General features: G+C 42.5%; 1 protein-coding gene across 2 annotated transcripts in view; it reads left to right on the top strand.

Annotated features, from left to right (window-relative positions):
- slc4a5a (solute carrier family 4 member 5a) overlaps positions 1-24,100 on the top strand; it is a 124,554-nt gene that overhangs the window by 58,791 nt on the left and 41,663 nt on the right. Inside the window, exons 12-16 of one of the 2 annotated variants that reach the window (XM_061906974.1) lie at positions 3,075-3,203; positions 6,719-6,893; positions 8,845-8,978; positions 12,594-12,865; positions 19,697-19,731. In XM_061906974.1, coding sequence (XP_061762958.1) covers positions 3,075-3,203; positions 6,719-6,893; positions 8,845-8,978; positions 12,594-12,865; positions 19,697-19,731 — 745 coding nt within the window. The remainder of the gene's footprint in view (positions 1-3,074; positions 3,204-6,718; positions 6,894-8,844; positions 8,979-12,593; positions 12,866-19,696; positions 19,732-24,100) is intronic. The other variant, XM_061906975.1, reaches the window with a different exon arrangement.

Genomic DNA, 24,100 nt, shown 5'->3' with positions numbered 1-24,100 from the left:
CTAGCAGAGACCGACATTTAACCCTTTCTGTGCCTTAATCAGCGCTTGTATTGATAGTGACTACACAGTAGCGGGTGGATATCGGTAGGAACGTGTCCCTAGCGTCCCTACCCAATTCTACGGCCTTGCAACCATTACTGTACTCTGTGTCACCCAGTATGCCTTGCAGTCGTGTGCGTGTTGCTGCAGAAGTCACACACAACATGATGCCGGACTGACAAGCAGATCGTGTATGATAGCACGCACTAATATTTAATATCTGGGAATAATAGCGTCTTCTATTGACTTCTTCGCTTTATGACACCGGTCTCCCGGTGAGAGGTCCTTCTTCTGCCCCGCTTTACTGTGGTGTCCCCCAAGGATCTATTTTAGGCCCCATCCTGTTCGCTCTTTATCTCCTCCCTCTTGGAGATATTTTTAAGAAACATGGAGATGACTTTTATGCAGATGACTGCCAAATTTATATGCCGATTTCAAAAAGCCACGGCCCCCTGACACCCCTTCTTAACTGTCTATGTGACGTCAAGGCTTGGTTAGCCCAGAATTTTTTAATAATGAATGAGGGAAAAACGGAAATTTTAGTTTTTGGTCCGGCCCTCACTGACTTGGGACCATTGCAAAATGATGTGCGTCCCAAAGTCACCAGCCTTGGCGTCACTATAGACAGCGATTTTAAACTAGACAAACAAGTCAATGGCGTTTTAAAATCGTGTTTTTATCACCTTCGTCTTTTAGTAAAGGTTAAACCGTTTTTTTTCTTTTAACCTTTTTGAACAAGTCGTGCATGCTTTTATTTCAAGTGGCTTGGACTACTGCAATGCACTTTATGCTGGCATTAGCCAAAAAAGCTCTCTCCCGGTTGCAGTTAGTCCAGAACGCGGCAGCAGGACTTTTAACAGGGGCCAGGAAACGCCAGCATATAACCCCAATCCTTCAGAGTTTGCACTGGCTACCTGTTCATTTTAGAATTGATTTTAAAACATTGCTGTTTGTTTTTAAATCTTTACATGGACTGGCACCTCAATATATCTCGGACCTCATCCAAATTTACATTCCTGCGCGCGCTCTGAGGTCCGAGAGCCAGCTCCAGCTCGTGGTGCCCAAGACCAGACTTAAGACCAGGGGAGACAGGGCCTTCTCTGTGGTCGGCCCTAAGCTCTGGAACACTCAAACTGCTTCCACAGTGGAGTGTTTTAAGTCTCGTCTTAAGACCCACTTTTATTTTTTGGCTTTTAACACTACGTGAGTTGTGTGGTCCTCTGTCCTCTGTTGTCCTCTGTGTTTTTTATACACTTTGATTTCTATTTTACTGGTTTAATTGATTTTACCCTTTAAAATAGTTTTTAATCATATTTGTTTTTATATTGTGTTTTTATTGGTTTTATTTTTATTCATTTTTTGTTTTATTCAGTCATTGGTGGAGCATAATTAGGGTCCGCCCCGCCTATGGCAAAGGACTCCACAGGAGTCCTTTGCCATAGGCAAGGACCCTATTGAATCTGGTGTGTTTTATTATTCTTTCTTATTATTATTCTTTATTCCGCACCTACGCGCTGCAACTTGAGCCCCTTAACATAATTCAAAACTCACCAAATTTGACACACACATCGGTATGGTCCGGCAGACAAACTTATTAAGCAACCAAACCCCAAAAACCAAAATTGCGCGTTAGCGCCCCCTATGAAAAAAAAAAAACAGACTGCCTGTAACTTCCGTTAGGAAAGTCGTAGAGACATGAAACAAAATCCTCTATGTAGAACTGACTAAGACCTAGATTCCCCATTAGAAACTCCTATACCTAAAATCAACAGAAATTTAGCAAAACCCTTTCAAAGCAAAATTTTCGCAAAAAACGCTATTTTTGCCTATTTGAGCTGTAATTTGACCCCCTTAAAATGCTTCAAAACTCACCAAACTTGGCAGACACATCAGGACTAATGAAAAAAAAAAATAATAAAACTCAAAATTGCGCTCTACAAAATTTTTTGAATAAAACACAGAAAAAACTGCTTCCAGGGAGAAAACACAGACAAAACTGCTTGTAACTTCCGGTAGGAATGCCGGAAAGACATGAAACAAAAACTTCTATGTAGGTCTCACTTAGACCTACATTTCGATAATTGACATCCTTCGGCAAAAATAAACAGGAACTTCCAAATTGCCCCTTCAAAATAAAAGTTTTGTAAACAACCGTCACCTTTTTTCAAAAGTTATCTCCTCTGAGCGCGTTTGTCGTTTCGGCTTCAAACTCGCACAGGAGAGAGTTTCAACCCTTCTGATTAAAAGTATAGATCAAAGTTTTGATAAGTTCTCAGGTTTTGATTTTACGCACCTTCAAAAAACCCCTGCGCAAATTTTCCTAAAAAATGACGGTTTTGCCTCTTTGAGCTGTAATTTGACCCACTTAAAATGCTTCAAAGTGCAAGTTAAAGCTCTGTTATGCAGACCGAAAGCCATTTATCAACAACATCCAGAATTGCCGATCTGTAATTTCACCCCCTTAAACATGCTTCAAAACTCACCAAATTTTACACACATATCAGGACTGGCAAAAACTGCCATCTAATAAAAAAACAAACCCCAAAAATCAAAATTGCGCTTAGCGCCCCCTAGGAAAAAAAACAGACCAAACTGCATGTAACTTCTGTTAGAAATGTCGTAGAGACATGGAATAAAAAACTTCTATGTAGGTCTGACTAAGATCGGGACTCGGGACACGGCGGCAACAGCCAAAGGCGGACCCGACCAACGCTGCTTGCAGCTTTAATATTGTTTTTAACATGGCTGTGCAGCACTTTGGAAACGTTATTGTTGTTTAAATGTGCTATATAAATAAAGTGGATTGGATTGATTGATTCAGTGGCTCTTTGAATGGCAAAGCATACCGATCCTAGAACCATGTATATCAAATATTTCCGGATGGTTCAACCGCCACCCGCCCGAATCTAATTAAAATAAATGTTTTCGTCATGTCACCCGCCCGGACCGCAAACCGCGCATCTTTAACATCCGCCCATTACTCAATGTGTGCTGCCTGAACCACTCATCAAACTTTTATTGACTTCCGTCTTCAGAAAGTCAGTCTTCTCCTTGAACGAACTGGGGAAGATGAACGGTACGGCAGGCGGAGGCGGCGGTCTGGCTGAAGATGAGGAGATGCCAGCACAACATGAACTCGGAGAGGAGCTGGCCTTCACTGGACGGTGGGTTCCCCCAACAATACTTTTAGCCATCCTTCCATCCATCAGTTTTCTACAGTTTACCAACTCCAGTGTAGCGGGGGGGGGGGGGGATTGGAGCCCCCAGATAAAACATACTAAGATGGTTTTCTGGTAATGATCTGACTGGTTAACATAGCTTTATATTTTAGCCTTGCCTAAGGAAAAAAAAAATACAAATATCAAACCTCATTGGTTTTATCAGCAGGTACCAAAAAACTGCATCTCATTTTTAGTAATACAATAAATCCAAAAAGTCAATGCAAAGCTGGAAAGACGGAAATGTTGTGACATTGCAGAAGCTTGTTTGAGCTTAAGTTAGTGTTTATTTGGAACATGCATGCATACAACATGATAAATCGCGTAGTAGTGTCCCGGAAGAGTTAGTGCTGCAAGGGGTTCTGGGTATTTGTTCTGTTGTGTTTATGTTGTGTTACGGTGCGGATGTTCTCCCGAAATGTGTTTGTCACTCTTGTTTGGTGCGGGTTCACAGTGTGGCGCATATTTGTTACAGTGTTAAAGTTGTTTATACGGCCACCCTCAGTGTGACCTGTATGGCTGTTGACCAAGTATGCCTTGCATTCACTTGTGTGTGTGAAAAGCCATAGATATTATGTGATTGGGATGGCACGCAAAGGCAGTGCCTCTAAGGCACGCCCCCAATATTGTTGTCTGGGAGAAATTCGGGAGAATGGTTGCCCCGGGAGATTTTCGGGAGGGGCATCGAAATTCGGGATTCCCCCGGGAAAAATCGGGAGGGTTGGCAAGTATGTCCGTGTACCACTCCGTAGAGTCATAAATTTTATTTTTTGAAACCGATACCGATAATTTACGATATTACATTTTAAAGCATTTATCATATCGGCAGTCTGATATTATCGGACATCTCTATTTTTAAATGATCCCTGCTTGCGTTTCAACCCACTCCTAAATTTTGTGAAAAGTCGAGTATGAGAACTTTGCAAGATTTTCTCACGTCACAAGTTTAGCAAGTTAGTGCTGCAAGGGGTTCTGGGTATTTATTCTGTTGTGTTTAAGTTGTGTTACGGTGCGGATGTTCTCCCGAAATGTGTTTGTCACTCTGGTGTGGGTTCACAGTGTGGCGCATATTTGTAACAGTGTTAAAGTTGTTTATACGGCCACCCTCAGTGTGACCTGTATGGCTGTTGACCAAGTATGCCTTGCATTCACTTGTGTGTGTGAAAAGCCATAGATGTTATGTGATTGGGATGGCACGCAAAGGCAGTGCCTCTAAGGCACGCCCCCAATATTGTTGTCTGGGAGAAATTCGGGAGAATGGTTGCCCCGGGAGATTTTCGGGAGGGGCATTGAAATTCGGGAGTCTCCCGGGAAAATCGGGAGGGGTGGCAAGTATGTCCGTGTACCACTCCGTAGAGTCATAAATTTTATTTTTTGAAACCGGTACCGATAATTTACGATATTACATTTTAAAGCATTTATCATATCGGTAGTCTGATATTATCGGACATCTCTATTTCTAAATTATCCCTGCTTGCGTTTCAACCCACTCCTTAATTTTGTGAATAGTCGAGTACGAGAACTTTGCAAGATTTCCTCACGTACAAGTTTAGCAAGGTAGTGCTGCAAGGGGTTCTGGATATTTGTTCTGTTGTGTTTAAGTTGTGTTACGGTGCGGATGTTCTCCCGAAACGTGTTTGTCACGCTTGTTTGGTGTGGGTTCACAGTGTGGCGCATATTTGTAACAGTGTTAAAGTTGTTTATACGGCCACCCTCAGTGTGACCTGAATAGCTGTTGACCAAGTATGCATTGCATTCATTTGTGTGTGTGAAAAGCCATAGACATTATGTGATTGGGATGGCACGCAAAGGCAGTGCCTCTAAGGCACGCCCCCAATATTGTTGTCTGGGAGAAATTTGGGAGAATGGTTGCCCCGGGAGATTTTCGGGAGGGGTATTGAAATTCGTGAGTCTCCCGGGAAAATCGGGAGGGGTGGCAACTATGTTCGTGTACCACTCCGTACAGTCATAAATGTTATTTTTTGAAACCGATACCGATAATTTACGATATTACATTTTAAAGCATTTATCATATCGGCAGTCTGATATTATCGGACATCTCTATTTTTAAATGATCCCTGCTTGCGTTTCAACCCTCTCCTTACCATTGTGAAAAGTCGAGTACGAGAACTTTGCAAGATTTTCTCACGTACAAGTTTAGCAAGTTAGTGCTGCAAGGGGTTCTGGGTATTTGTTCTGTTGTGTTTATGTTGTGTTACGGTGCGGATGTTCTCCCGAAATGTGTTTGTCACTCTTGTTTGGTGCGGGTTCACAGTGTGGCGCATATTTGTAACAGTGTTAAAGTTGTTTATACGGCCACCCTCTGTGTGACCTGTATGGCTGTTGACCAAGTATGCCTTGCATTCACTTCTGTGTGTGTGAAAAGCCATAGACATTATGTGATTGGGATGGCACACAAAGGGAGAATGGTTGCCCTGGGAGATTTTCGGGAGGGGCACTGAAATTCGGGAGTCTCCCGGGAAAATCGGGAGGGTTGGCAAGTATGTCCGTGTACCACTCCGTACAGCGGCGTTTTAAAAAGTCATAAATTTCATTTTTGGAAACTGATACCGATAATTTACGATATTACATTTTAAAGCATTTATCAGCCGATAATATCGGCAGTCTGATATTATCGGACATCTCTATTTTTAAATGATCCCTGCTTGCGTTTCAACCCTCTCTTTAATTTTGTGAATAATCAAGTACGAGAACTTTGCAAGAATTTCTCACGTACAAGTTTAGCAAGTCCATGAATGGCAACTTACTGCTGCTTCCCAGCATCGTTGGTGGCTTTTTCTTGAAAAAAAATGTTTTCCGATCTGATCTGAACAGAATGCAGCAGCCATGGGAGTGTTCTTTTTTTTAAACTAGGGTGCTAAAAGCCTACCCCACAGTCACTACTCCTCGGTTCTCGCCACCGCATGGACTGCAGTTTTGTCACAAAGCCCAGTTCAATATTCCTCCAATTATTCAAAAGGAAATGCTACACATTTAGGTGTTTGTGTCAGGGCGAGTACATACATTCCAATGTCTGTCTACTCTGTCCGATCCTGGTCCTCAAATTCATCATAATATCACCTTGCAGAATGAAAAGCTTTTCCGAGATGTTATCCAGTTTGCAATTTAGTCTAGAAACGGCCACAGTCTGAGTACCTACACCCCCGCCATCCCATCCATCATCTTCCCTCATCTTCCAAACACGTCCATGCACCAGGACAACGCTCAATCCAATCAGCAGATGCTTTGTTATCGTAGTTCCAAATACGTAGAGACCTTCAATGTCCTCAACAACCCTCCACTTCGTCATGTATCCAGCAGGAACTTGGACCTCTCATTACATTATGCATGTGTAACAAATGATGTGACTGTTGGGGAAAACGTAAAGATAGTATTAGTCATATGCCAATAGTACTAAACATTGTACATATCTAAACCGCTGTTCCTTTTCCACGCTTTAGCTTCTGTGGGGGATTGTACCTGGACTTAAAGCGCAAATTGCCATGGATACCGAGTGATTTCTACGAGGGTTTCCACATTCAGTCCATCTCTGCCGTGCTCTTCATCTACTTGGGATGCATCACTAACGCCATCACCTTTGGTGGTCTGCTGGGAGATGCCACGGACAACTACCAGGTCCAACTCTCTGCATGCATATACTTATTTGGTTCACCGGATGAAAAGATATACAAACCCCGTTTCCATATGAGTTGGGAAATTGTGTTAGATGTAAATATAAACGGAATACAATGATTTGCAAATCCTTTTCAACCCATATTCAGTTGAATATGCTACAAAGACAACATATTTGATGTTCAAACTGATAAACATTTTTTTGCAAATAATCATTAACTTTAGAATTTGAGGCCAGCAACACGTGACAAAGAAGTTGGGAAAGGTGGCAATAAATACCGATAAAGTTGAGGAATGCTCATCAAACACTTATTTGGAACATCCCACAGGTGTGCAGGCTAATTGGGAACAGGTGGGTGCCATGATTGGGTATAAAAACAGCTTCCCAAAAAATGCTCAGTCTTTCACAAGAAAGGATGGGGCGAGGTACACCCCTTTGTCCACAACTGCGTGAGCAAATAGTCAAACAGTTTAAGAACAACGTTTCTCAAAGTGCAATTGCATGAAATTTAGGGATTTCAACATCTACTGTCCATAATATCATCAAAAGGTTCAGAGAATCTGGAGAAATCCCTCCACGTAAGCGGCATAGCCGGAAACCAACATTGAATGAGCGTGACCTTACACGGCATTGTATCAAAAACCGACAACAATCTCTAAAGGATATCACCACATTGGGTCAGGAACACATCAGAAAACCACTGTCACTAAATACAGTTGGTCGCTACATCTCTAAGTACAAGTTAAAACTCTACTATGCAAAGCGAAAGCCATTTATCAACAACATCCAGAAACGCCGCCAGCTTCTCTGGGCCCGAGATTATCTAAGATGGACTGATGCAAAGTGGAAAAGTGTTCTGCGGTCTGACGAGTCCACATTTCAAATTATTTTTGGAAACTGTGGACGTGGTGTTGGAAAATAACCATCCGGATTGTTATAGTCGCAAAGTTCAAAAGCCAGCATATGTGATGGTATGGGGGTGCATTAGTGCCCAAGGCATGGGTAACTTACACATCTGTGAAGGCACCATTAATGCTGAATGGTCCATACAGGTTTTGGAGCAACATATGTTGTCATCCAAGCAACGCTATCATGGACGCCCCTGCTTATTTCAGCAAAATAATGCCAAGTCCACGTGTCACAACAGCGTGGTTTCGTAGTTAAATAGTGCGGGTACTTTCCTGGCCCGACTGCAGTCGAGACCTGTCTCCCATCGAAAATGTGTGGCGCATTATGAAGTGTAAAATACTGGACTGTTGAACGACTGAAGCTCTACATAAAACAAAAATGGGAAAGAATTCCACTTTCAAAGCTTCAACAATTAGTTTCCTCAGTTCCATAACGTTTATTGAGTGTTGTTAAAAGAAAAGGTGATGTAACACAGTGGTGAACATGCCCTTTCCCAACTACTTTGACACGTGTTGCAGCCATGAAATTCTAAGTTAATTATTATCTGCAAAAAAAAATTACGTTTATGAGTTTGAACATCAAATATGTTGTCTTTGTAGTGCATTCAACTGAATATGGGTTGAAAAGGATTTGCAAGTCATTGTATTCAGTTTATATTTACATCTAACACAATTTCACAACTCATATGGAAACGGGGTTTGTAGTTGAATTGGGTTCTTACCTGATTAGGACTCATTGGGGAGCAAAAAACATACTAAAATTGGTATTAATATGCCTGAAAATTGTGATATAATCGAGAGCATTCTATAAATGTAGAACATTATACGTATACTGTGCCTGTATTGAGAATTATTCGGACATGAATCTCTTTGTCATCCTTAAAAAAAATACTTCCGCCAATTCTCCAACAAAAACATTCAACAAAATTGACTTTTATTTCCTCTCATTTTGGTTTCTTGGTGCTTCATTTCGTGTTTCCTGTTTACTCCCTTTGAAGTATAGACTGGGAGTCATGTCGTCAGCATGTACTTCTTACCTCCGCAGGGTGTCATGGAAAGTTTCCTGGGGACAGCTCTGGCCGGCTCTGTGTTCTGCCTCTTTGCGGGTCAGCCCCTCATCATCCTCAGCTCCACTGGACCCATCCTCATATTTGAAAAACTCCTGTTTGAATTCAGCAAGTAAGACTGTTCAAACCCTTACTAGCCCAGCAGTAGACATAAAATGAGGGAAATAGTGCATAGGCGGACTATGCATAGTGTTTTACACCCTATAGTCCGTGACCCCTTGAATTCAACCTGAACTCTGTGGGGTTGTTTTAGGATTGTAGCTTTTTAAAAGAACGGTTTTTCAAAATAGTTATCTACTTCAGGCAAACAACACCCAGGTGTTATGGTTGCTGAGGGGGAGGTGACGGCAACAGACACCAGTGAGCTTAATAATAATGTAAACTAAGAAAATGGAGTGTGAACTACATCCAAAAGTGTATGTGGTGTGAGGTTGTGTGTGTAGTTAGCTGAGGTGTCCATTCATCCATCCATCCTCTTCTCGCTTATCCGAGGTTAGGTTGCGGGGGCAGCAGCCTAAGCTGGGAAGCCCAGAATTTCCTCTCCCCAGCCACTTTGTCCAGCTCTTCCCGGAGGATTCCGAGGAGTTCCCAGGCCAGCCGGGAAACATAGTCTTCCCAACGTGTCCTGGGTCTTCTACTGATTGGACGTGCCCAAAAAACCTCCCTTAGGAGGCGTTCGGGTGGCATCCTGACCAGATGCCCGAACCACCTCATCTGGCTCCTCTCGATGTGGAGGAGCAGCGGGTTTACTTTGAGTTCCCCCCGGATGGCAGAGCTTCTCACCCTATCTGTAAGGATAGGGTGAGAAGGATCTTCAGCTCTCACTGGATCGGTTCGCAGCCGAGAATCAGCACCTCCAAGCCCGAGTCCTTGGTTCTTGCCCGGGAAAGGGTGGAGTGCCATCTACGGGTTGGGGAGGAGACCCGGCCCCAAGTGGAGGAGTTCAAGTACCTCTGAGTCTTCTTCACGAGTGAGGGGACAGTGAATCGTGAGATCGACAGGCGGATTGGTGCAGCGTCTTCAGTAATGCGGACGTTGTAATGATCCGTTGTGGTGAAGAAGGAGCTGAGCCGGAAGGCAAAGCTCTCAATTTTCCGGTCGATCTATATTCCCGTCCGCACCTATGGTCATGAGCTTTGGGTTATGACCGAAAGGATAAGATCACGGGTACAAGCGCCTGAAGTGAGTTTCCTCTGCCGGGTGGCAGAGCTCTCCCTTAGAGATAGGGTGAGAAGCTCTGCCATCCGGGAGGAACTCAAAGTAAAGCCGCTGCTCCTCCACATCGAGAGGAGCCAGATGAGGTGGTTTGGGCATCTGGTCAGGATGCCACCCGAACGCCTCCTTAGGGAGGTGTTTCGGGCATGTCCGACTGGTAGGAGGCCACGGGGAAGACCCATGACTTGTTGGGAAGACTATGTCTCCCGGCTGGCCTGGGAACACCTCGGGATCCCTCGTGAACAGCTGGACGAAGTGGCTGGGGAGACGTGAGTCTGGGCTTCCCCGCTTAGGCTGCTGCCCCCGCGACCCGACCTCGGATAAGTGGAAGAAGATGGATGGACAATCCGGGGAGATGGGATGTGGTGGGGGGAGGGTGTTAGTCTCGGGTTGTAGTTGCCTAGAGGTGTTCTTTTAGTGCGGTTTTAAAGGATAGAGATGCACTTTCTTTTATAACTGTTGAGAGTGTATTCCATATCGATGTGGCATAGAAGGAGGATGAGTTAAGACCTTTGTTAGATCGGAATCTGGGTTTAACGTGGTTTGTGGAGCTCCCCTGGTGTTGTGGTTATGGCGGTCATTTACGTTCTGGAAGTAGTTTGACATGTACTTCTGTATCAGGGAGGTGTAGCGGATTTTATAGACCAGGCTCAGTGCAAGTTGTTTTACTCTGTCCTCCACCCTGAGCCAGCCCACTTTGGAAAAGTGGGTAGGAGTGAGGTGTGATCTGGGGTGGAGGTCTAGAAGAAACCGGACTAGCTTGTTCTGGGATGTTTGGAGTCTAGATTTGAGGGTTTTGGAGGTGCTGGGGTACCAGGAGGTGCAAGCGTTATCGAAAAAGGGTTGAATGAGAGTTCCCGCTAGAATCTTCATGGTGCTTTTGTTGACCAGAGAGGAGATTCTGTAGAGGAATCTCGTTCGTTGGTTGACCTTTTTGATCACCTTGGTTGCCATTTTATCACAGGAAAGATTAGCCTCTAGAATGGAACCTAGGTAGGTGATCTCATCCTTCCTGGTGATAACAATGTCCCCCACTTTTATTGTGAAGTCACTGACTTTCTTAAGTTTGATATGGGACCCAAATAGGATGGATTCCGTTTTACCTAAGTGTATGGATAGTATCTATACTGGATAATCTCTTACTATTTTGGAGAAAAACGTTAAAATATGTTCCCCGTATCTCTCTTTTTATGATACATATAAGATGTTTACCCAATTGAATGAATTAGTTACCACTATAATTGCGTAATTTTTGGCCGTTTTAGATAATAATAAAAGATTATTTGAAAGAAAAAATAAAATGTATTTTTTTAAAGATTGTATCTTCACATTAAAATATAATTCAACTTTAATTGAACTGTTGATTATTGAAGTTTTTAGGATATGTTATTTTGGTTGAGAAAATTGACAGATTAGTCCTTACAGGCCTACTGAAATGAGATTTTCTTATTTAAACGGGGATAGCAGGTCCATTCTATGTGTCATACTTGATCATTTCGCGATATTGCCATATTTTTGCTAAAAGGATTTAGTAGAGAACATCGACGATAAAGTTTGCAACTTTTGGTCGCTAATAAAAAAAGCCTTGCCTGTACCGTAAGTAGCAGACGAGGTGCGCGTGACGTCACGGGTTGTGGAGCTCCTCACATCTGAACATTGTTTACAATCATGGCCACCAGCAGTCAGAGCGATTCAGACCGAGAAAGTGACGATTTCCCCATTAATTTGAGCGAGGATGAAAGATTTCTGGATGAGGAAAGTGAGAGTGAAGGACTAGAAAGAAGAAAAAAAAGACTATACAGTGGGAGCGATTCAGATGTTATTAGACACATTTATCAGGATAATTCTGCTTATTGTGTTACTAGTTATTTAGTGAGATTATATGGTTGTCGGCCCCGCACCTTTCTTCAGCACCAGTCGACGGGTGGTGGCGATCCCCATCTCTGCCCTTCGCAAGGGACCCTCTTCGAAACACGATCTTTTGAAAAGATCGCTGCATAATACACTGTACTTTGTGTGTGTGTGGGCCAATCCAACCGTGTTCGTTTGACCGCTCTGTTCCATAGTAAAGTTTCACCGTCATCTTTCGGGAATGTAAACAATGAAACACCGGCTGTGTTTGTGTTGCTAAAGGCGGCCGCAATACACCGCTTCCCACCTACAGCTTTCTTCTTTGACGTCTCCATTATTCATTGAACAAATTGCAAAAGATTCAGCAATTCAGATGTCCATAACAATGTGAAATTATGCGATGAAAACAGACGTTTTAGCATGATACTTCGGCGCGAAATTTCAAATTGCAATTTAGTAAACTAACCCGGCCGTATTGGCATGTGTTGCAATGTTAATATTTCATCATTGATATATAAACTATCAGACTGCGTGGTCGGTAGTAGTGGGTTTCAGTAGGCCTTTAAAGGACATTCTATGATTGAAACACTTGGAACCGTCCAAGCTTGAGAGCGTTCATCCATTCATTCAGCACGCTTCCCCCGATTTGTCCTTCCCAAAGGAACAACAACATCGATTACATGGAGCTGCGTCTGTGGATCGGCATCCACTCATGCTTGCAGTGTTTCATCCTGGTGGCCTGCGACGCCAGTTACATCATCAAGTACATGACACGTTTCACCGAAGAGGGTTTCTCCAGCCTGATTTCCTTCATCTTCATCTCTGATGCCATCAAGAAGATGGTGGGCTCCTTCAAATACTATCCCATCAACACCAACTTCAAGCCCGACTACGTCACCGCCTACAAGTGCGAGTGCCTGGCGCCAGACCCGAGTGAGTTCATCCCTTGTCTCAGCAGGATGGTAACGTTGGTTCAAGTCTCTCTGCAAGGTTGCTTCAGACGCTTTGTTTTTCTTCCTTCTTTCAAATGATAAACATGGGTGTACAGATCCGGTTAACCGCAAAAATCAATTATTGGATCTCCAATACAAGCTCTAGAATCCCGTGTGACCTAGAGAAGGACAAGCGGTCGAAAATGGATGGATGGGTTTGTTTTTTTCTTGTATTTTAATGAAGTCATTTGCAAAAAGGTAAATGGTAATACGACACACGACTTCTTCCCGGAAGTGAAAACCAGCGGTGGTCGATGAAGTTAATTGTCATGTCTGTTCATGTTTTTGTTTGGCCATGTGCTGTTTGTTTTTTTTTAACTCCATTAGTTCCTCTTTTTTCACTCCATTGCTTTGTTTCCATGCCAACCCATTAGTTTTCACCTGTCCCCATGTCACGCACCTGTTACCAATCACCACAGTATTATTTAAGCCACAGTTGCCAGGTAGTCAGCCTGGCGACATCACCATCAACTCACCCTCTATCTGCGGTGACGCGGCGCTGTCCCAGGACCGTATGGAGCTAATCGGGATTAGTTTGCCGGTCGGACCCCACATGAGCATACTTGCCAACCTTGAGACCTCCGATTTCGGGAGGTGGGGGGCGTGGTCGGGGCTGGGGGCGTGGTTAAGAGGGGAGGAGTATATTTATAGCTAGAATTCACCAAGTCAAGTATTTCATATATATATATATATATATATATATATATATATATATATATATATATATATATATGTCTTGATTGGATTATCTAAAGAATAGTGTTCGATACCGTGGTAGAGCGCAATATGTAGGTGTGGGAAAAATCACAAGACTACTTCATCTTTACAGAACTGTTTCATGAAGGGTTCCCAAAATCTCCTGACGATTGAGGGAACCCCTCATGAAACAGTTCTGTAAAGATGAAGTAGTCTTGTGATTTTTCCCACACCTACATATATATATATATATATATATATATATATATATATATATATATATATATATATATATATATACATATATATATATATATATATATATATATATATGTATATATATATATATATATGTATATATATATATATATATATATATATATATATATACATATATATATATATATATATATATATATATATATATGTATATATATATATATATATATATATATATATAAAATAAATACTTGAATTTCAGTGTTCATTTATTTACACATATACACACACATAACACTCATCTACTCATTGTTGAGTTAAGGGTTGAATTGTCCATCCTCGTTCTATTCTCTGGCTTTATTTTTCTAACAATATGCATGTACAGTAGATGTCAGTATTATCCTGCTGTTTAAGAGTGTCACAACATTGCTGTTTACGGCAGACGAACTGTTTCACGGTAGACGAAAACGTGACTGCTGTTGTTGTGTGTTGTTACCGCGCTGGGAGGACGTTAATGAAACTGCCTAACAATAAACCCACATAAGAAACCAAGGACTCGCCCTCGATCATTCTACAGTTATAACGTCATTGGGCAGGCACGCTGTTTTCAATGTGGGAAAGCGGACGTGAAAACAGGCTGTCCTCACTCAGGTCCGCATGGAGCTGGAGGGGGCGTGGCCTCCAGCTCCGCCTGAATTTCGGGAGATTTTCGGGAGAAAATTTGTCCCCAGGGGTTTTTGGGAGAGGCGCTTAATTTCGTAAGTCTCCCAGAAAATTTGGGAGGGTTGGCAAGTATGCACATGGGATCCCTGCGCTCCCTGGGGGAATAGCAAGCAGGACCTCCCACGTTTCTTCGTCCAATCATGCGGGAAAACCTTTATGCTGGCTACATCTGTCAGGAAGTGGACTTTGGGGGTTTGTTTTCCCGGAATGCAAAGGAAAGTTGGAGCAAGCATGGCGTGAAGGTAAATACATCTTTTAATAATTAACTCTCAAAAAAGGAAGAAACGAAAGGCGCTCACAATGGAGGTTAAAAACTTGGCTATAAAAGCAAAACTTGCACTAAGGCAAAACTATGGTCATAAAACAAAACCTGCACTATGGCATGAATAACGAAAAAACTTACTGTGACTGAGACAAGGGGCATGGATCATTGGCGTGGAATCATGGGTTTGTAGAAGGTGATAGAGGGTGAGTTGATGGTTATGTCGCCAGGCTGACTGTCAGGTTCAGTTGGTGACGAACCCCAAGATGCAGAGATGGTGGCAGGCATTGAATAGGAAAACATAATTTAATGTCCAAAAATATAAAAATAAAGAAGAAACACAAACCAGGAACTGGGAGGACAAACTGGAAACAGGGAATATGGATCCAGCAAACAGGAACTAGGAACAAACAAACTGGAAGCAGGGAACAGTAAGCTACAAACAGCTACTGAATATAGCTTACTGCTACCACTACACTGACATCGACACAAGCAGTAGGCACGACAAGTAGAAATGACAAAAAAACAGCACTGACTGGAGGAGAAAGCAGGTCTAAATAGTGGCTGGCTGATTGACACCAGGTGTGGCCTGAAACAAGCAGGAAATAAAGACAAAATAAAAGTGCTGACAGGAAACAAAGACAAACGCAGAGGAAACACTAAAACATAGCCAAACTATCAGGGACAAGCCTGACACTGACTACCTGGAAACTGTGGCTTAAATAATACTGTGGTGATTGGAAACAGGTGCGTGACATGGGGACAGGTAAAATCTAATGGGTTGGCATGGAAACAAAACAATGGAGTGAAAAAAAAACGGAAGAAATGGAGTACAAAAAAACAAACAGCACATGGCCAAACAAAAACATGAATAGACATGACACTAAGATGGTTGTTGTACAGCGTGAACTATCTTAGTATAAAAGAGGCTTAAATCTTCCTGCAAAAAGCAGATACAAAAAAAAAAAATCTAAGTATGCAATGGAATAGATCCCTGTAGTTTATCAAAAAAAGATTTGTCGAGTGATTTCAAGGACTACGTCGGCTGCGTTCCCAGAAATATCGAACGATCGTGCTCCAGATGCCAATTCGGGGACGACGTAGTTGGGAGAGTGGCCAACAACCTGAGGGTTCCAGGTTCGGTGCCCACCTTCTACCAACCTCGTCCGTTTGTGTCCTTAAGCAAGACACTACACCCTTGCTCCTGATGGGTCGTGGTCAGAGGTGGGTAGAGTAGCCAGAAATTGTACTCGAGTAAGAGTACTGTTACTTTAGAGATGTATTACTCAAATAAAAATAAGGAGTAGTCATCCAAATATTTACTTGAGTAAAAGTAAAAAGTATGTTGTGAAAAAACTACTCAAGTACTGAGTAACTGATGAGTAACCTGTTTGTTTAATGATGACGGCAACAAGTAATGCACAAAAACATAAAAATAGCAATGAACAAATTCAGAGCCAGGAGTATCTCTTAAGCAACTAAAACAATAATGTATATTAAATAATATATATTTGGTTTTACACTGTATTGAAAAAAAAAATTTGAAAATTAATTTTACCTTTGTAACCTTATACTATTGGCTAAGTTTTATATTCATAAATGTAAGTTTTTCAATACCCGACCTGTTTTAGTGCCTTTAAAAAAGATTTAGAACTCTACATTAAAACACTCTACCTCTAACAACCAAAAAGCTGTGAAAACGATGATGCTGTGTTCCAAATTGAAGTTATTTACTGAGATTGAGTGAGCCTATGGCTTTGCACTTTGTTTATTTTATATATATATATTTTTTGCATTCTATTTTAGTTACTTTGAATTTACAACCCCCTGGCGCTGTTTTGTACGTTTTTTTATACTGTTTTGTACTGTGATTGTACTTACTGAGATTATTATTTTCAACTGTTTGTAAATGTTAAAATTTATAAATAAAGGTTTATAAAAAATAAAACTAAAAATGTGCAGTTATTCATGTGACCGCCCGGCTCTGTTTGATTGGTGAAACGGAGTCAAACGTCACAAGTGACTGTATTTGATTGGTGAAACGGAGTCAAACGTCACCAGTGACTGCATTTGATTGGTGAAACGGAGTCAAACGTCACCAGTGACTGCATTTGATTGGTGAAACGGAGTCAAACGTCACCAGTGACTGCATTTGATTGGTGAAACGGAGTCAAACGTCACCAGTGACTGCATTTGATTGGTGAAACGGAGTCAAACGTCACCAGTGACTGCATTTGATTGGTGAAATGCAGGCATGTGATGGATCCTACTTTGAAGGTCTGTCTGACAAAACAAAACAAAACAAAGCGTGCATTAACAGATCGCTAAAAATCAGTAGCGAGTTGCGACCTGAAAGTAGATAAATAGAGCGGAGTAAAAGTAGCGTTTCTTCTCTATAAATATACTCAAGTAAGATTAAAAGTACGTTGCATTAAAACTACTCTTAGAAGTACAATTTATCCCAAAAGTTACTCAAGTAGATGTAACGGAGTAAATGTAGCGTGTTACTACCCACCTCTGGTCGTGGTTAGGACCATCAGTGTGTGAATGGGTGAATGTGGAAATAGCATCAAAGCGCTTTGAGTACCTTGAAGGTAGAAACGTGCATTACTCATATTTTACATGAGAAAACAGAAGAAGAGCTGGACATTTGGCAGACGATTGGAACAATGGACACGGTTGCGTAATTGGCCGCGGAAAGACGGACTCAGCCCAGGGCGAGTAGGGGCGGGACATAAAGAGTTCATTTTTGTGCCCTGATTGGGCGGTCAAAAGATGGAGTTGACGTCACAAATCCCTTTGGGGGAAGGATGAAGGAAGGCAAGATTGTTTTAGAAATGACTTTGCTATGCCTCCGCGGTTTGGTTTCACTTCTGCATGACCTCAATTACACAACAGCAGGTACCAATAGGTAAGAAACGTTGTTTTTTTCCATTAGACATATGTTCCAGGTTTGGATAAAGTATAGAACAGGGGTCGGCAACCCAAAATGTTGAAAGAGCCATATTGGACCAAAAACACAAAAACAAATCTGTCTGTAGCTGCAGAAAAATAAAAGCCATATTACATACAGATAGTGTCATGAGATATAAATTGAATTAAGAGGACTTAAAAGAAACTAAATGAGCTCAAATATAGCTAAAAATGAGGCATAATGATGCAATATGTACATACAGCTAGCCTAAATAGCATGTTAGCATCGATTAGCGGGCTTCACAGTGGCAGAGGTGTTAGTGCGTCTGCCTCACAATAAGAAGCTCCTGCAGTCCTAGGTTCAAATCCAGGCTCGGGATCTTTCTGTGTTGAGTTTGCATGTTCTCCCCGTGAATGCGTGGGTTCCCTCCGGGTACTCCGGCTTCCTCCCACTTCAAAAGACATGCACCTGGGGATAGGTTGATTGGCAACACTAAATTGGCCCTAGTATTTGAATTTGAGTGTGAATGTTGTCTGTCTATCTGTGTTGGCCCTGTGATGAGGTGACGACTTGTCCAGGGTGTACCCCGCCTTCCGCCCGATTGTAGCTGAGATAGGCGCCGGCGCCCCCTGCAACCCCAAAAGGGAATAAACGGTAGAAAATGGATGGATGGGCATCGATTAGCTTGCGGTCATGCAGGGACCAAATATGCCTGATTAACACACTCCACACAAGTCAATAACATCAACAAAACTCACCTTTGTGGATTCACGCAAAACGTTAAAAGTTTGGTGGACAAAATGAGACGGAAAAGAAGTGGCATAAAACACGTCTTAGGAAGTCGGAGAAAGTTGTACATGTGAACAAACCACGGTGAGTTCAAGGACCGCCGAAATTAGTAGGACAAAACGGCGCTCGCCAAATACTCGAATTAGTGAGGCATGTTTAATATAAACAGTGTGCTTTATAACAATTAGGGAGGTTTGTGTAATGTTTGTCCTCCTGCAGAAACTATATTAAAACAAAAAATGTATTTTTTTTCCTTCATTTTTTTCCATTTTTCATACATTTTTTAAAAAGCTCTAGGGCGGCGCTAAAGAGCTGCATGCTGCTCTAGAGCCACGGGTTGCCGGCCCCCGGTATAGAATGAATAGAAAACATTGGGTATTTTCTTAAAACGTTGACTTCTGTAACTGATTTGTCTCTTGTTTGTTTTTGCCACGTTTGAACAATTTGGCTGCCATCACTTACAAGTGATTAGCACACTCCACACAAGTCAATAACATCAACAAAACTCACCTTTGTGGATTCACGCAAAACGTTAAAAGTTTGGTGGACAAAATGAGACGGAAAAGAAGTGGCATAAAACACGTCTTAGAAAGTCGGAGAAAGTTGTACATGTAAACAAACTAGGGTGAGTTCAAGGACCGTCGAAATTTGTAGGACAAAACGGCGCTAGCCAAACACTCGAATTAGTGAGGCATGTTTAATATAAACAGTGTGCTTTATAACAATTAGGGAGGTTTGTGTCATGTTTGTCCTCCTGCAGAAAGTATATTAAAACAAAAAATTATTTTTTTTTCCATTTTTCATACATTTTTGAAAAAGCTCCAGAGAGCCACTACGGCGGCACTAAAGAGCTGCATGCGGCTCTAGAGCCACGGGTTGCCGACCCCCAGTATAGAATGAATGGAAAACATTGGGTATTTTCTTAAAACGTTGACTTCTGTAACTGATTTGTCTCTTGTTTGTTTTTGCCACGTTTGAACAATTTGGCTGCCATCATTTACAAGTGAGTAAGCTTCTTTTTGGTCGACATGCCCAACAGAGTACATTCTAATATTATGTTTTGGCTTTTCATATTTTACCTCCTCATCTACATTTTTTTTGTCTCATTAACCCCCTCGGCCTCTGCCTGTCCTTACTCGCAGTGGCTGCAATGATCTTCAATGGTTTAGTTCCAGTGCCAGATAACAGCTCAAGTGTCTCTGGGGTAAGTGCTTGTGTTTGTTAAATGTTCATGCATTAGTTGATATTGAAGGCCTACTGAAATGAGATTTTCTTATTTAAACGGGGATAGCAGGTCCATTCTATGTGTCATACTTGATCATTTCGCGATTTTGCCATATTTTTGCAGAAAGGATTTAGTAGAGAACATTGACGATAAAGTTTGCAACTTTTGGTCGCTAATAAAAAAGCCTTGCCTTTACCGGAAGTAGCAGACGATGTGCGCGTGACATCACGGGTTGTAGGGTTCTTCACATCCTCACATTGTTTATAATCAGCAGCAAGAGCTATTCGGACCAAGAAAGCGACGATTTCCCCATTAATTTGAGCGAGGATGAAAGATTTGTGGATGAGGAAAGTTAGAGAGAAACACAAAAAATAAAACAAAAAAAATAAAAGGCGACAGCTCCAGGCCGCGGCAGTGGGACCGTTTCTGATGTAATTATCAATCAATCAATCAATGTTTACTTATATAGCCCTAAATCACTAGTGTCTCAAAGGGCTGCACAAACCACTACAACATCCCCAGTAGGCCCACATAAGGGCAAGGAAAACTCACACCCAGTGGGACGTCGGTGACAATGATGACTATGAGAACCTTGGAGAGGAGGAAAGCAATGGATGTCGAGCGGGTCTAACATGATACTGTGAAAGTTCAATCCATAATGGATCCAACACAGTCGCGAGAGTCCAGTCCAAAGCGGATCCAACACAGCAGCGAGAGTCTCGTTCACAGCGGAGCCAGCAGGAAACCATCCCAAGCGGAGGCGGATCAGCAGCGCAGAGATGTCCCCAGCCGATACACAGGCGAGCAGTACATGGCCACCGGATCGGACCGGACCCCCTCCACAAGGGAGAGTGGGACATAGGAGAAAAAGAAAAGAAACGGCAGATCAACTGGTCTAAAAAGGGAGCCTATTTAAAGGCTAGAGTATACAAATGAGTTTTAAGGTGAGACTTAAATGCTTCTACTGAGGTGGCATCTCGAACTTTTACCGGGAGGGCATTCCAGAGTACTGGAGCCCGGAATGAAAACGCTCTATAGCCCACAGACTTTTTTGGGGCTTTGGGAATCACTAATAAGCCGGAGTCCTTTGAACGCAGATTTCTTGCCGGGACATATGGTACAATACAATCGGCAAGATAGGATGGAGCTAGGCCGTGTAGTATTTTATACGTAAGTAGTAAAACCTTAAAGTCACATCTTAAGTGCACAGGAAGCCAGTGCAGGTGAGCCAGTACAGGCGTAATGTGATCAAACTTAGACACATTTACTAGGATAATTCTGGAAGATCCCTTATCTGCTTGTTGTTTTAATAGTGTTTTAGTGAGATTGTAAAGTCATACCTGAAAGTCGGATGGCTGCGGCGAACGCCAGTGTCTCTGAGAGAAGCCGAGGAGCCAAGATCACAGCTGCCTTTTTGACAGCTACAGGAGGAGGTCCCATAATCCACTGAATTCTCCGGTAAGAGCCGACTTAATATCACAATTTTCCCATCCAAAAACTTGCTGGTTGACGTAGAGAAACATGTTCGCTTGACCGCTCTGTGTTAAAGCTTCACAACAAACAAAGAAACACCGGCTGTGTTTCGGTTGCTAAAGGCAGCTGCAATCCACCGCTTTCCACCAACAGCATTCTTCTTTATAGTCTCCATTATTAATTGAACAAATTGCAAAAGATTCAGCAACACAGATGTCCAAATTACTGTGTAATCATGTGATGAAAAGAGACGACTTTTAGCCGTAAGTGGTGCTGGGCTAAAATGTCCGCTACAACCGGAGACGTCACAAACACGCGTAATCGTCCCGCGACGTTTTCAACAAGAAACTTCGCAGGGAAATTTAAAATTGCAATTTAGTAAACTAAAAAGGCCGTATTGGCATGTGTTGCAGTGTTAATTTCCCAATTAATTTGAGCGAGGATGAAAGATTTCTGGATGAGGAAAGTGAGAGTGAAGGACTAGAATGAAAAAAAAAGACTATACAGTAGGAGCAATTCCAATGTTATCAGACAAATTTACTAGGATAATTCTTGAAAAACCCTTATCTGCTTATTGTGTTACTATTGTTTTAGTGAGATTATATCGTCATACCTGTACAACCTGAAGGTCGGCCCCGCACCTTTCTTCAGCACCAGTCGACGGGTGGTGGCAATGCCCATCTCTGCCCTTTGCAAGTGGCTTTCTTCAAAACACGATTATTCGAAATGATCGCTGCATAATACACTGTACTTTGTGTGTGTGGTCGAATCCAACCGTGTTCACTTGACCGCTCTGTTCCATAGTAAAGCTTCACTGTCATCTTTCGGGAATGTAAACAATGAAACATTGACTGTGTTTGTGTTGCTAAAGGCGGCCGCAATACACCGCTTCCCACCTACAGCTTTCTTCTTTGACGTCTGCATTATTCATTGAACAAATTGCAAAAGATTCAGCAACTCAGATGTCCATAATACTGTGGAATTATGCGATGTAAACAGACGTTTTAGCATGATACTTCGCAAAATTTAAAATTGCAATTTAGTAAACTAACCCGGCCGTATTGGCATGTGTTGCAATGTTAATATTTCATCATTGATATATAAACTATCAGACTGCGTGGTCGGTAGTAGTGGGTTTCAGTAGGCCTTTAAATCCATGTTAACCAAGTTAGAATTAGATGAGGAGAGAACTTTTATCAACTCATAGTTTGATATTGGCAGGGGGTTGTTTTGATGCCCTTTTGCCATTCTTTCTGTAACGGATCCAATAGCTGCACAAATCATGAACCAGCAAAGGTGAAGTGACAAGCAGAGCCCTCAGGGAAAGGTAAAGCAGACCGACAGGAAACATAGGAGAAGCAGACAAAAGGCAAGGCCAGGGACAGGGATGAAACCCAGAAGCAATCCTCAGGGCCGTACCTCTCGATCCCCCCCCCAGTTAACAAGGTCCTAAATTTCCTTGTCCTCTGCGTCATGCCGGCTTGACAGAATGCACAAGTCCTTCGTGAAGGAGCTGGGGTGGAGAGGAAAAAAAGCAAGCAGACACTCCTGGACTGGCTTGACTCCGGAGACGTGAATCTGCATTGAGCAAGGCAGTTGACAAAACTGGGGACCTGGACTTGAGAAAATGTCTGTTGGGATGCCATGAAGAAGAAAGGGGAGAATAATTAAAGGCCTACTGAAACCCACTACTAGCGACCACGCAGTCTGATAGTTTATATATCAATGGTGAAATATTAACATTGCAACACATGCCAATAGTTAGTTTATTAAGTTGCAATTTTAAATTTCGCGCCGAAATATCCTGCTGAAACATCTCGGTACAGATTGTAGAGAACATTTTGTCCCAGCATCGTTCCCAGCTATTAGGTCGTCTGTTTTCATCGTAAAATTCCACAGTATTCTGGACATCTGTGTCGCTGAATCTTTTGCAATTTTTTCAATGAACAATGGAGACGTCAAAGAAGAAAGCTGTAGGTGGGAAGCGGTGTATTGTGGCCGGCGTTATCAACACAAACACAGCCGGTGTTTCATTGTTTACATTCCCGAAAGATGACAGTCAAGCTTTACTATGGAACAGAGATGTCAAGCGAACACGGTTGGATTGGACCACACACACAAAGTACAGTGTATTAGCGGTTTAGCTCGGTTGGTAGAGCGGCCGTGCTAGCAACTTGAGGGTTGCAGGTTCGATTCCGCCATCCTAGTCAATGCCGTTGTGTCCTTGGGCAAGACACTTTGCCCACCTGCTCCCAGTGCCCACCCACACTGGTTTAAATATAACTTAGATATTGGGTTTCACTATGTAAATCGCTTTGAGTCACTAGAGAAAAGCGCTATATAAATATATAATTCACATTATGCAGTGATCATTGCCCTGCGATGAGGTGGCGACTTGTCCAGGGTGTACACTGCCTTCCGCCCGATTGTAGCTGAGATAGGCGCCAGCGCCCCCCGCGAGCCCAAAATGGAATAAGCGGTAGAAAATGGATGGATGGACAGTGATCATTTCGAAAGATCGTGTTTCGAAGAGGGTCCTCTGGGAAGGGTAGAGATGGGCATCGCCACCACCCGTCGACTGGTGGTGAAGAAAAGTTGTTGTTGTTGTTGGTGGTTTATACTTGTATAGCGCTTTTCTCCCTTCAAGGTACTCAAACAACGAATCAAACAGAGACGGAATTAAATTTGGCTCAATTTGAGGAGAAACGTCTGGTCTGTACTCTTGTACGGTTTCCAGCACGCTCTAGCGAAAGATTGTACGTCTCCTCCTTCATTTGGACTTTCTCTGACCACATGGCAACAGCTGCTTCTAAGGGACTTGGGTCGTAAACAGTTCACAGAAAAGGTCGTAAAACAGTTCCTCTTCGCTTTTGTA

Source organism: Nerophis ophidion, linkage group LG07 (assembly GCF_033978795.1).
Source record: "Nerophis ophidion isolate RoL-2023_Sa linkage group LG07, RoL_Noph_v1.0, whole genome shotgun sequence".
In the NCBI taxonomy this organism is placed as follows: domain Eukaryota; kingdom Metazoa; phylum Chordata; class Actinopteri; order Syngnathiformes; family Syngnathidae; genus Nerophis; species Nerophis ophidion.
The sequence above is the reverse complement of the archived record's forward strand: the minus strand, read 5'-3'. Positions and strand labels throughout refer to the sequence as shown.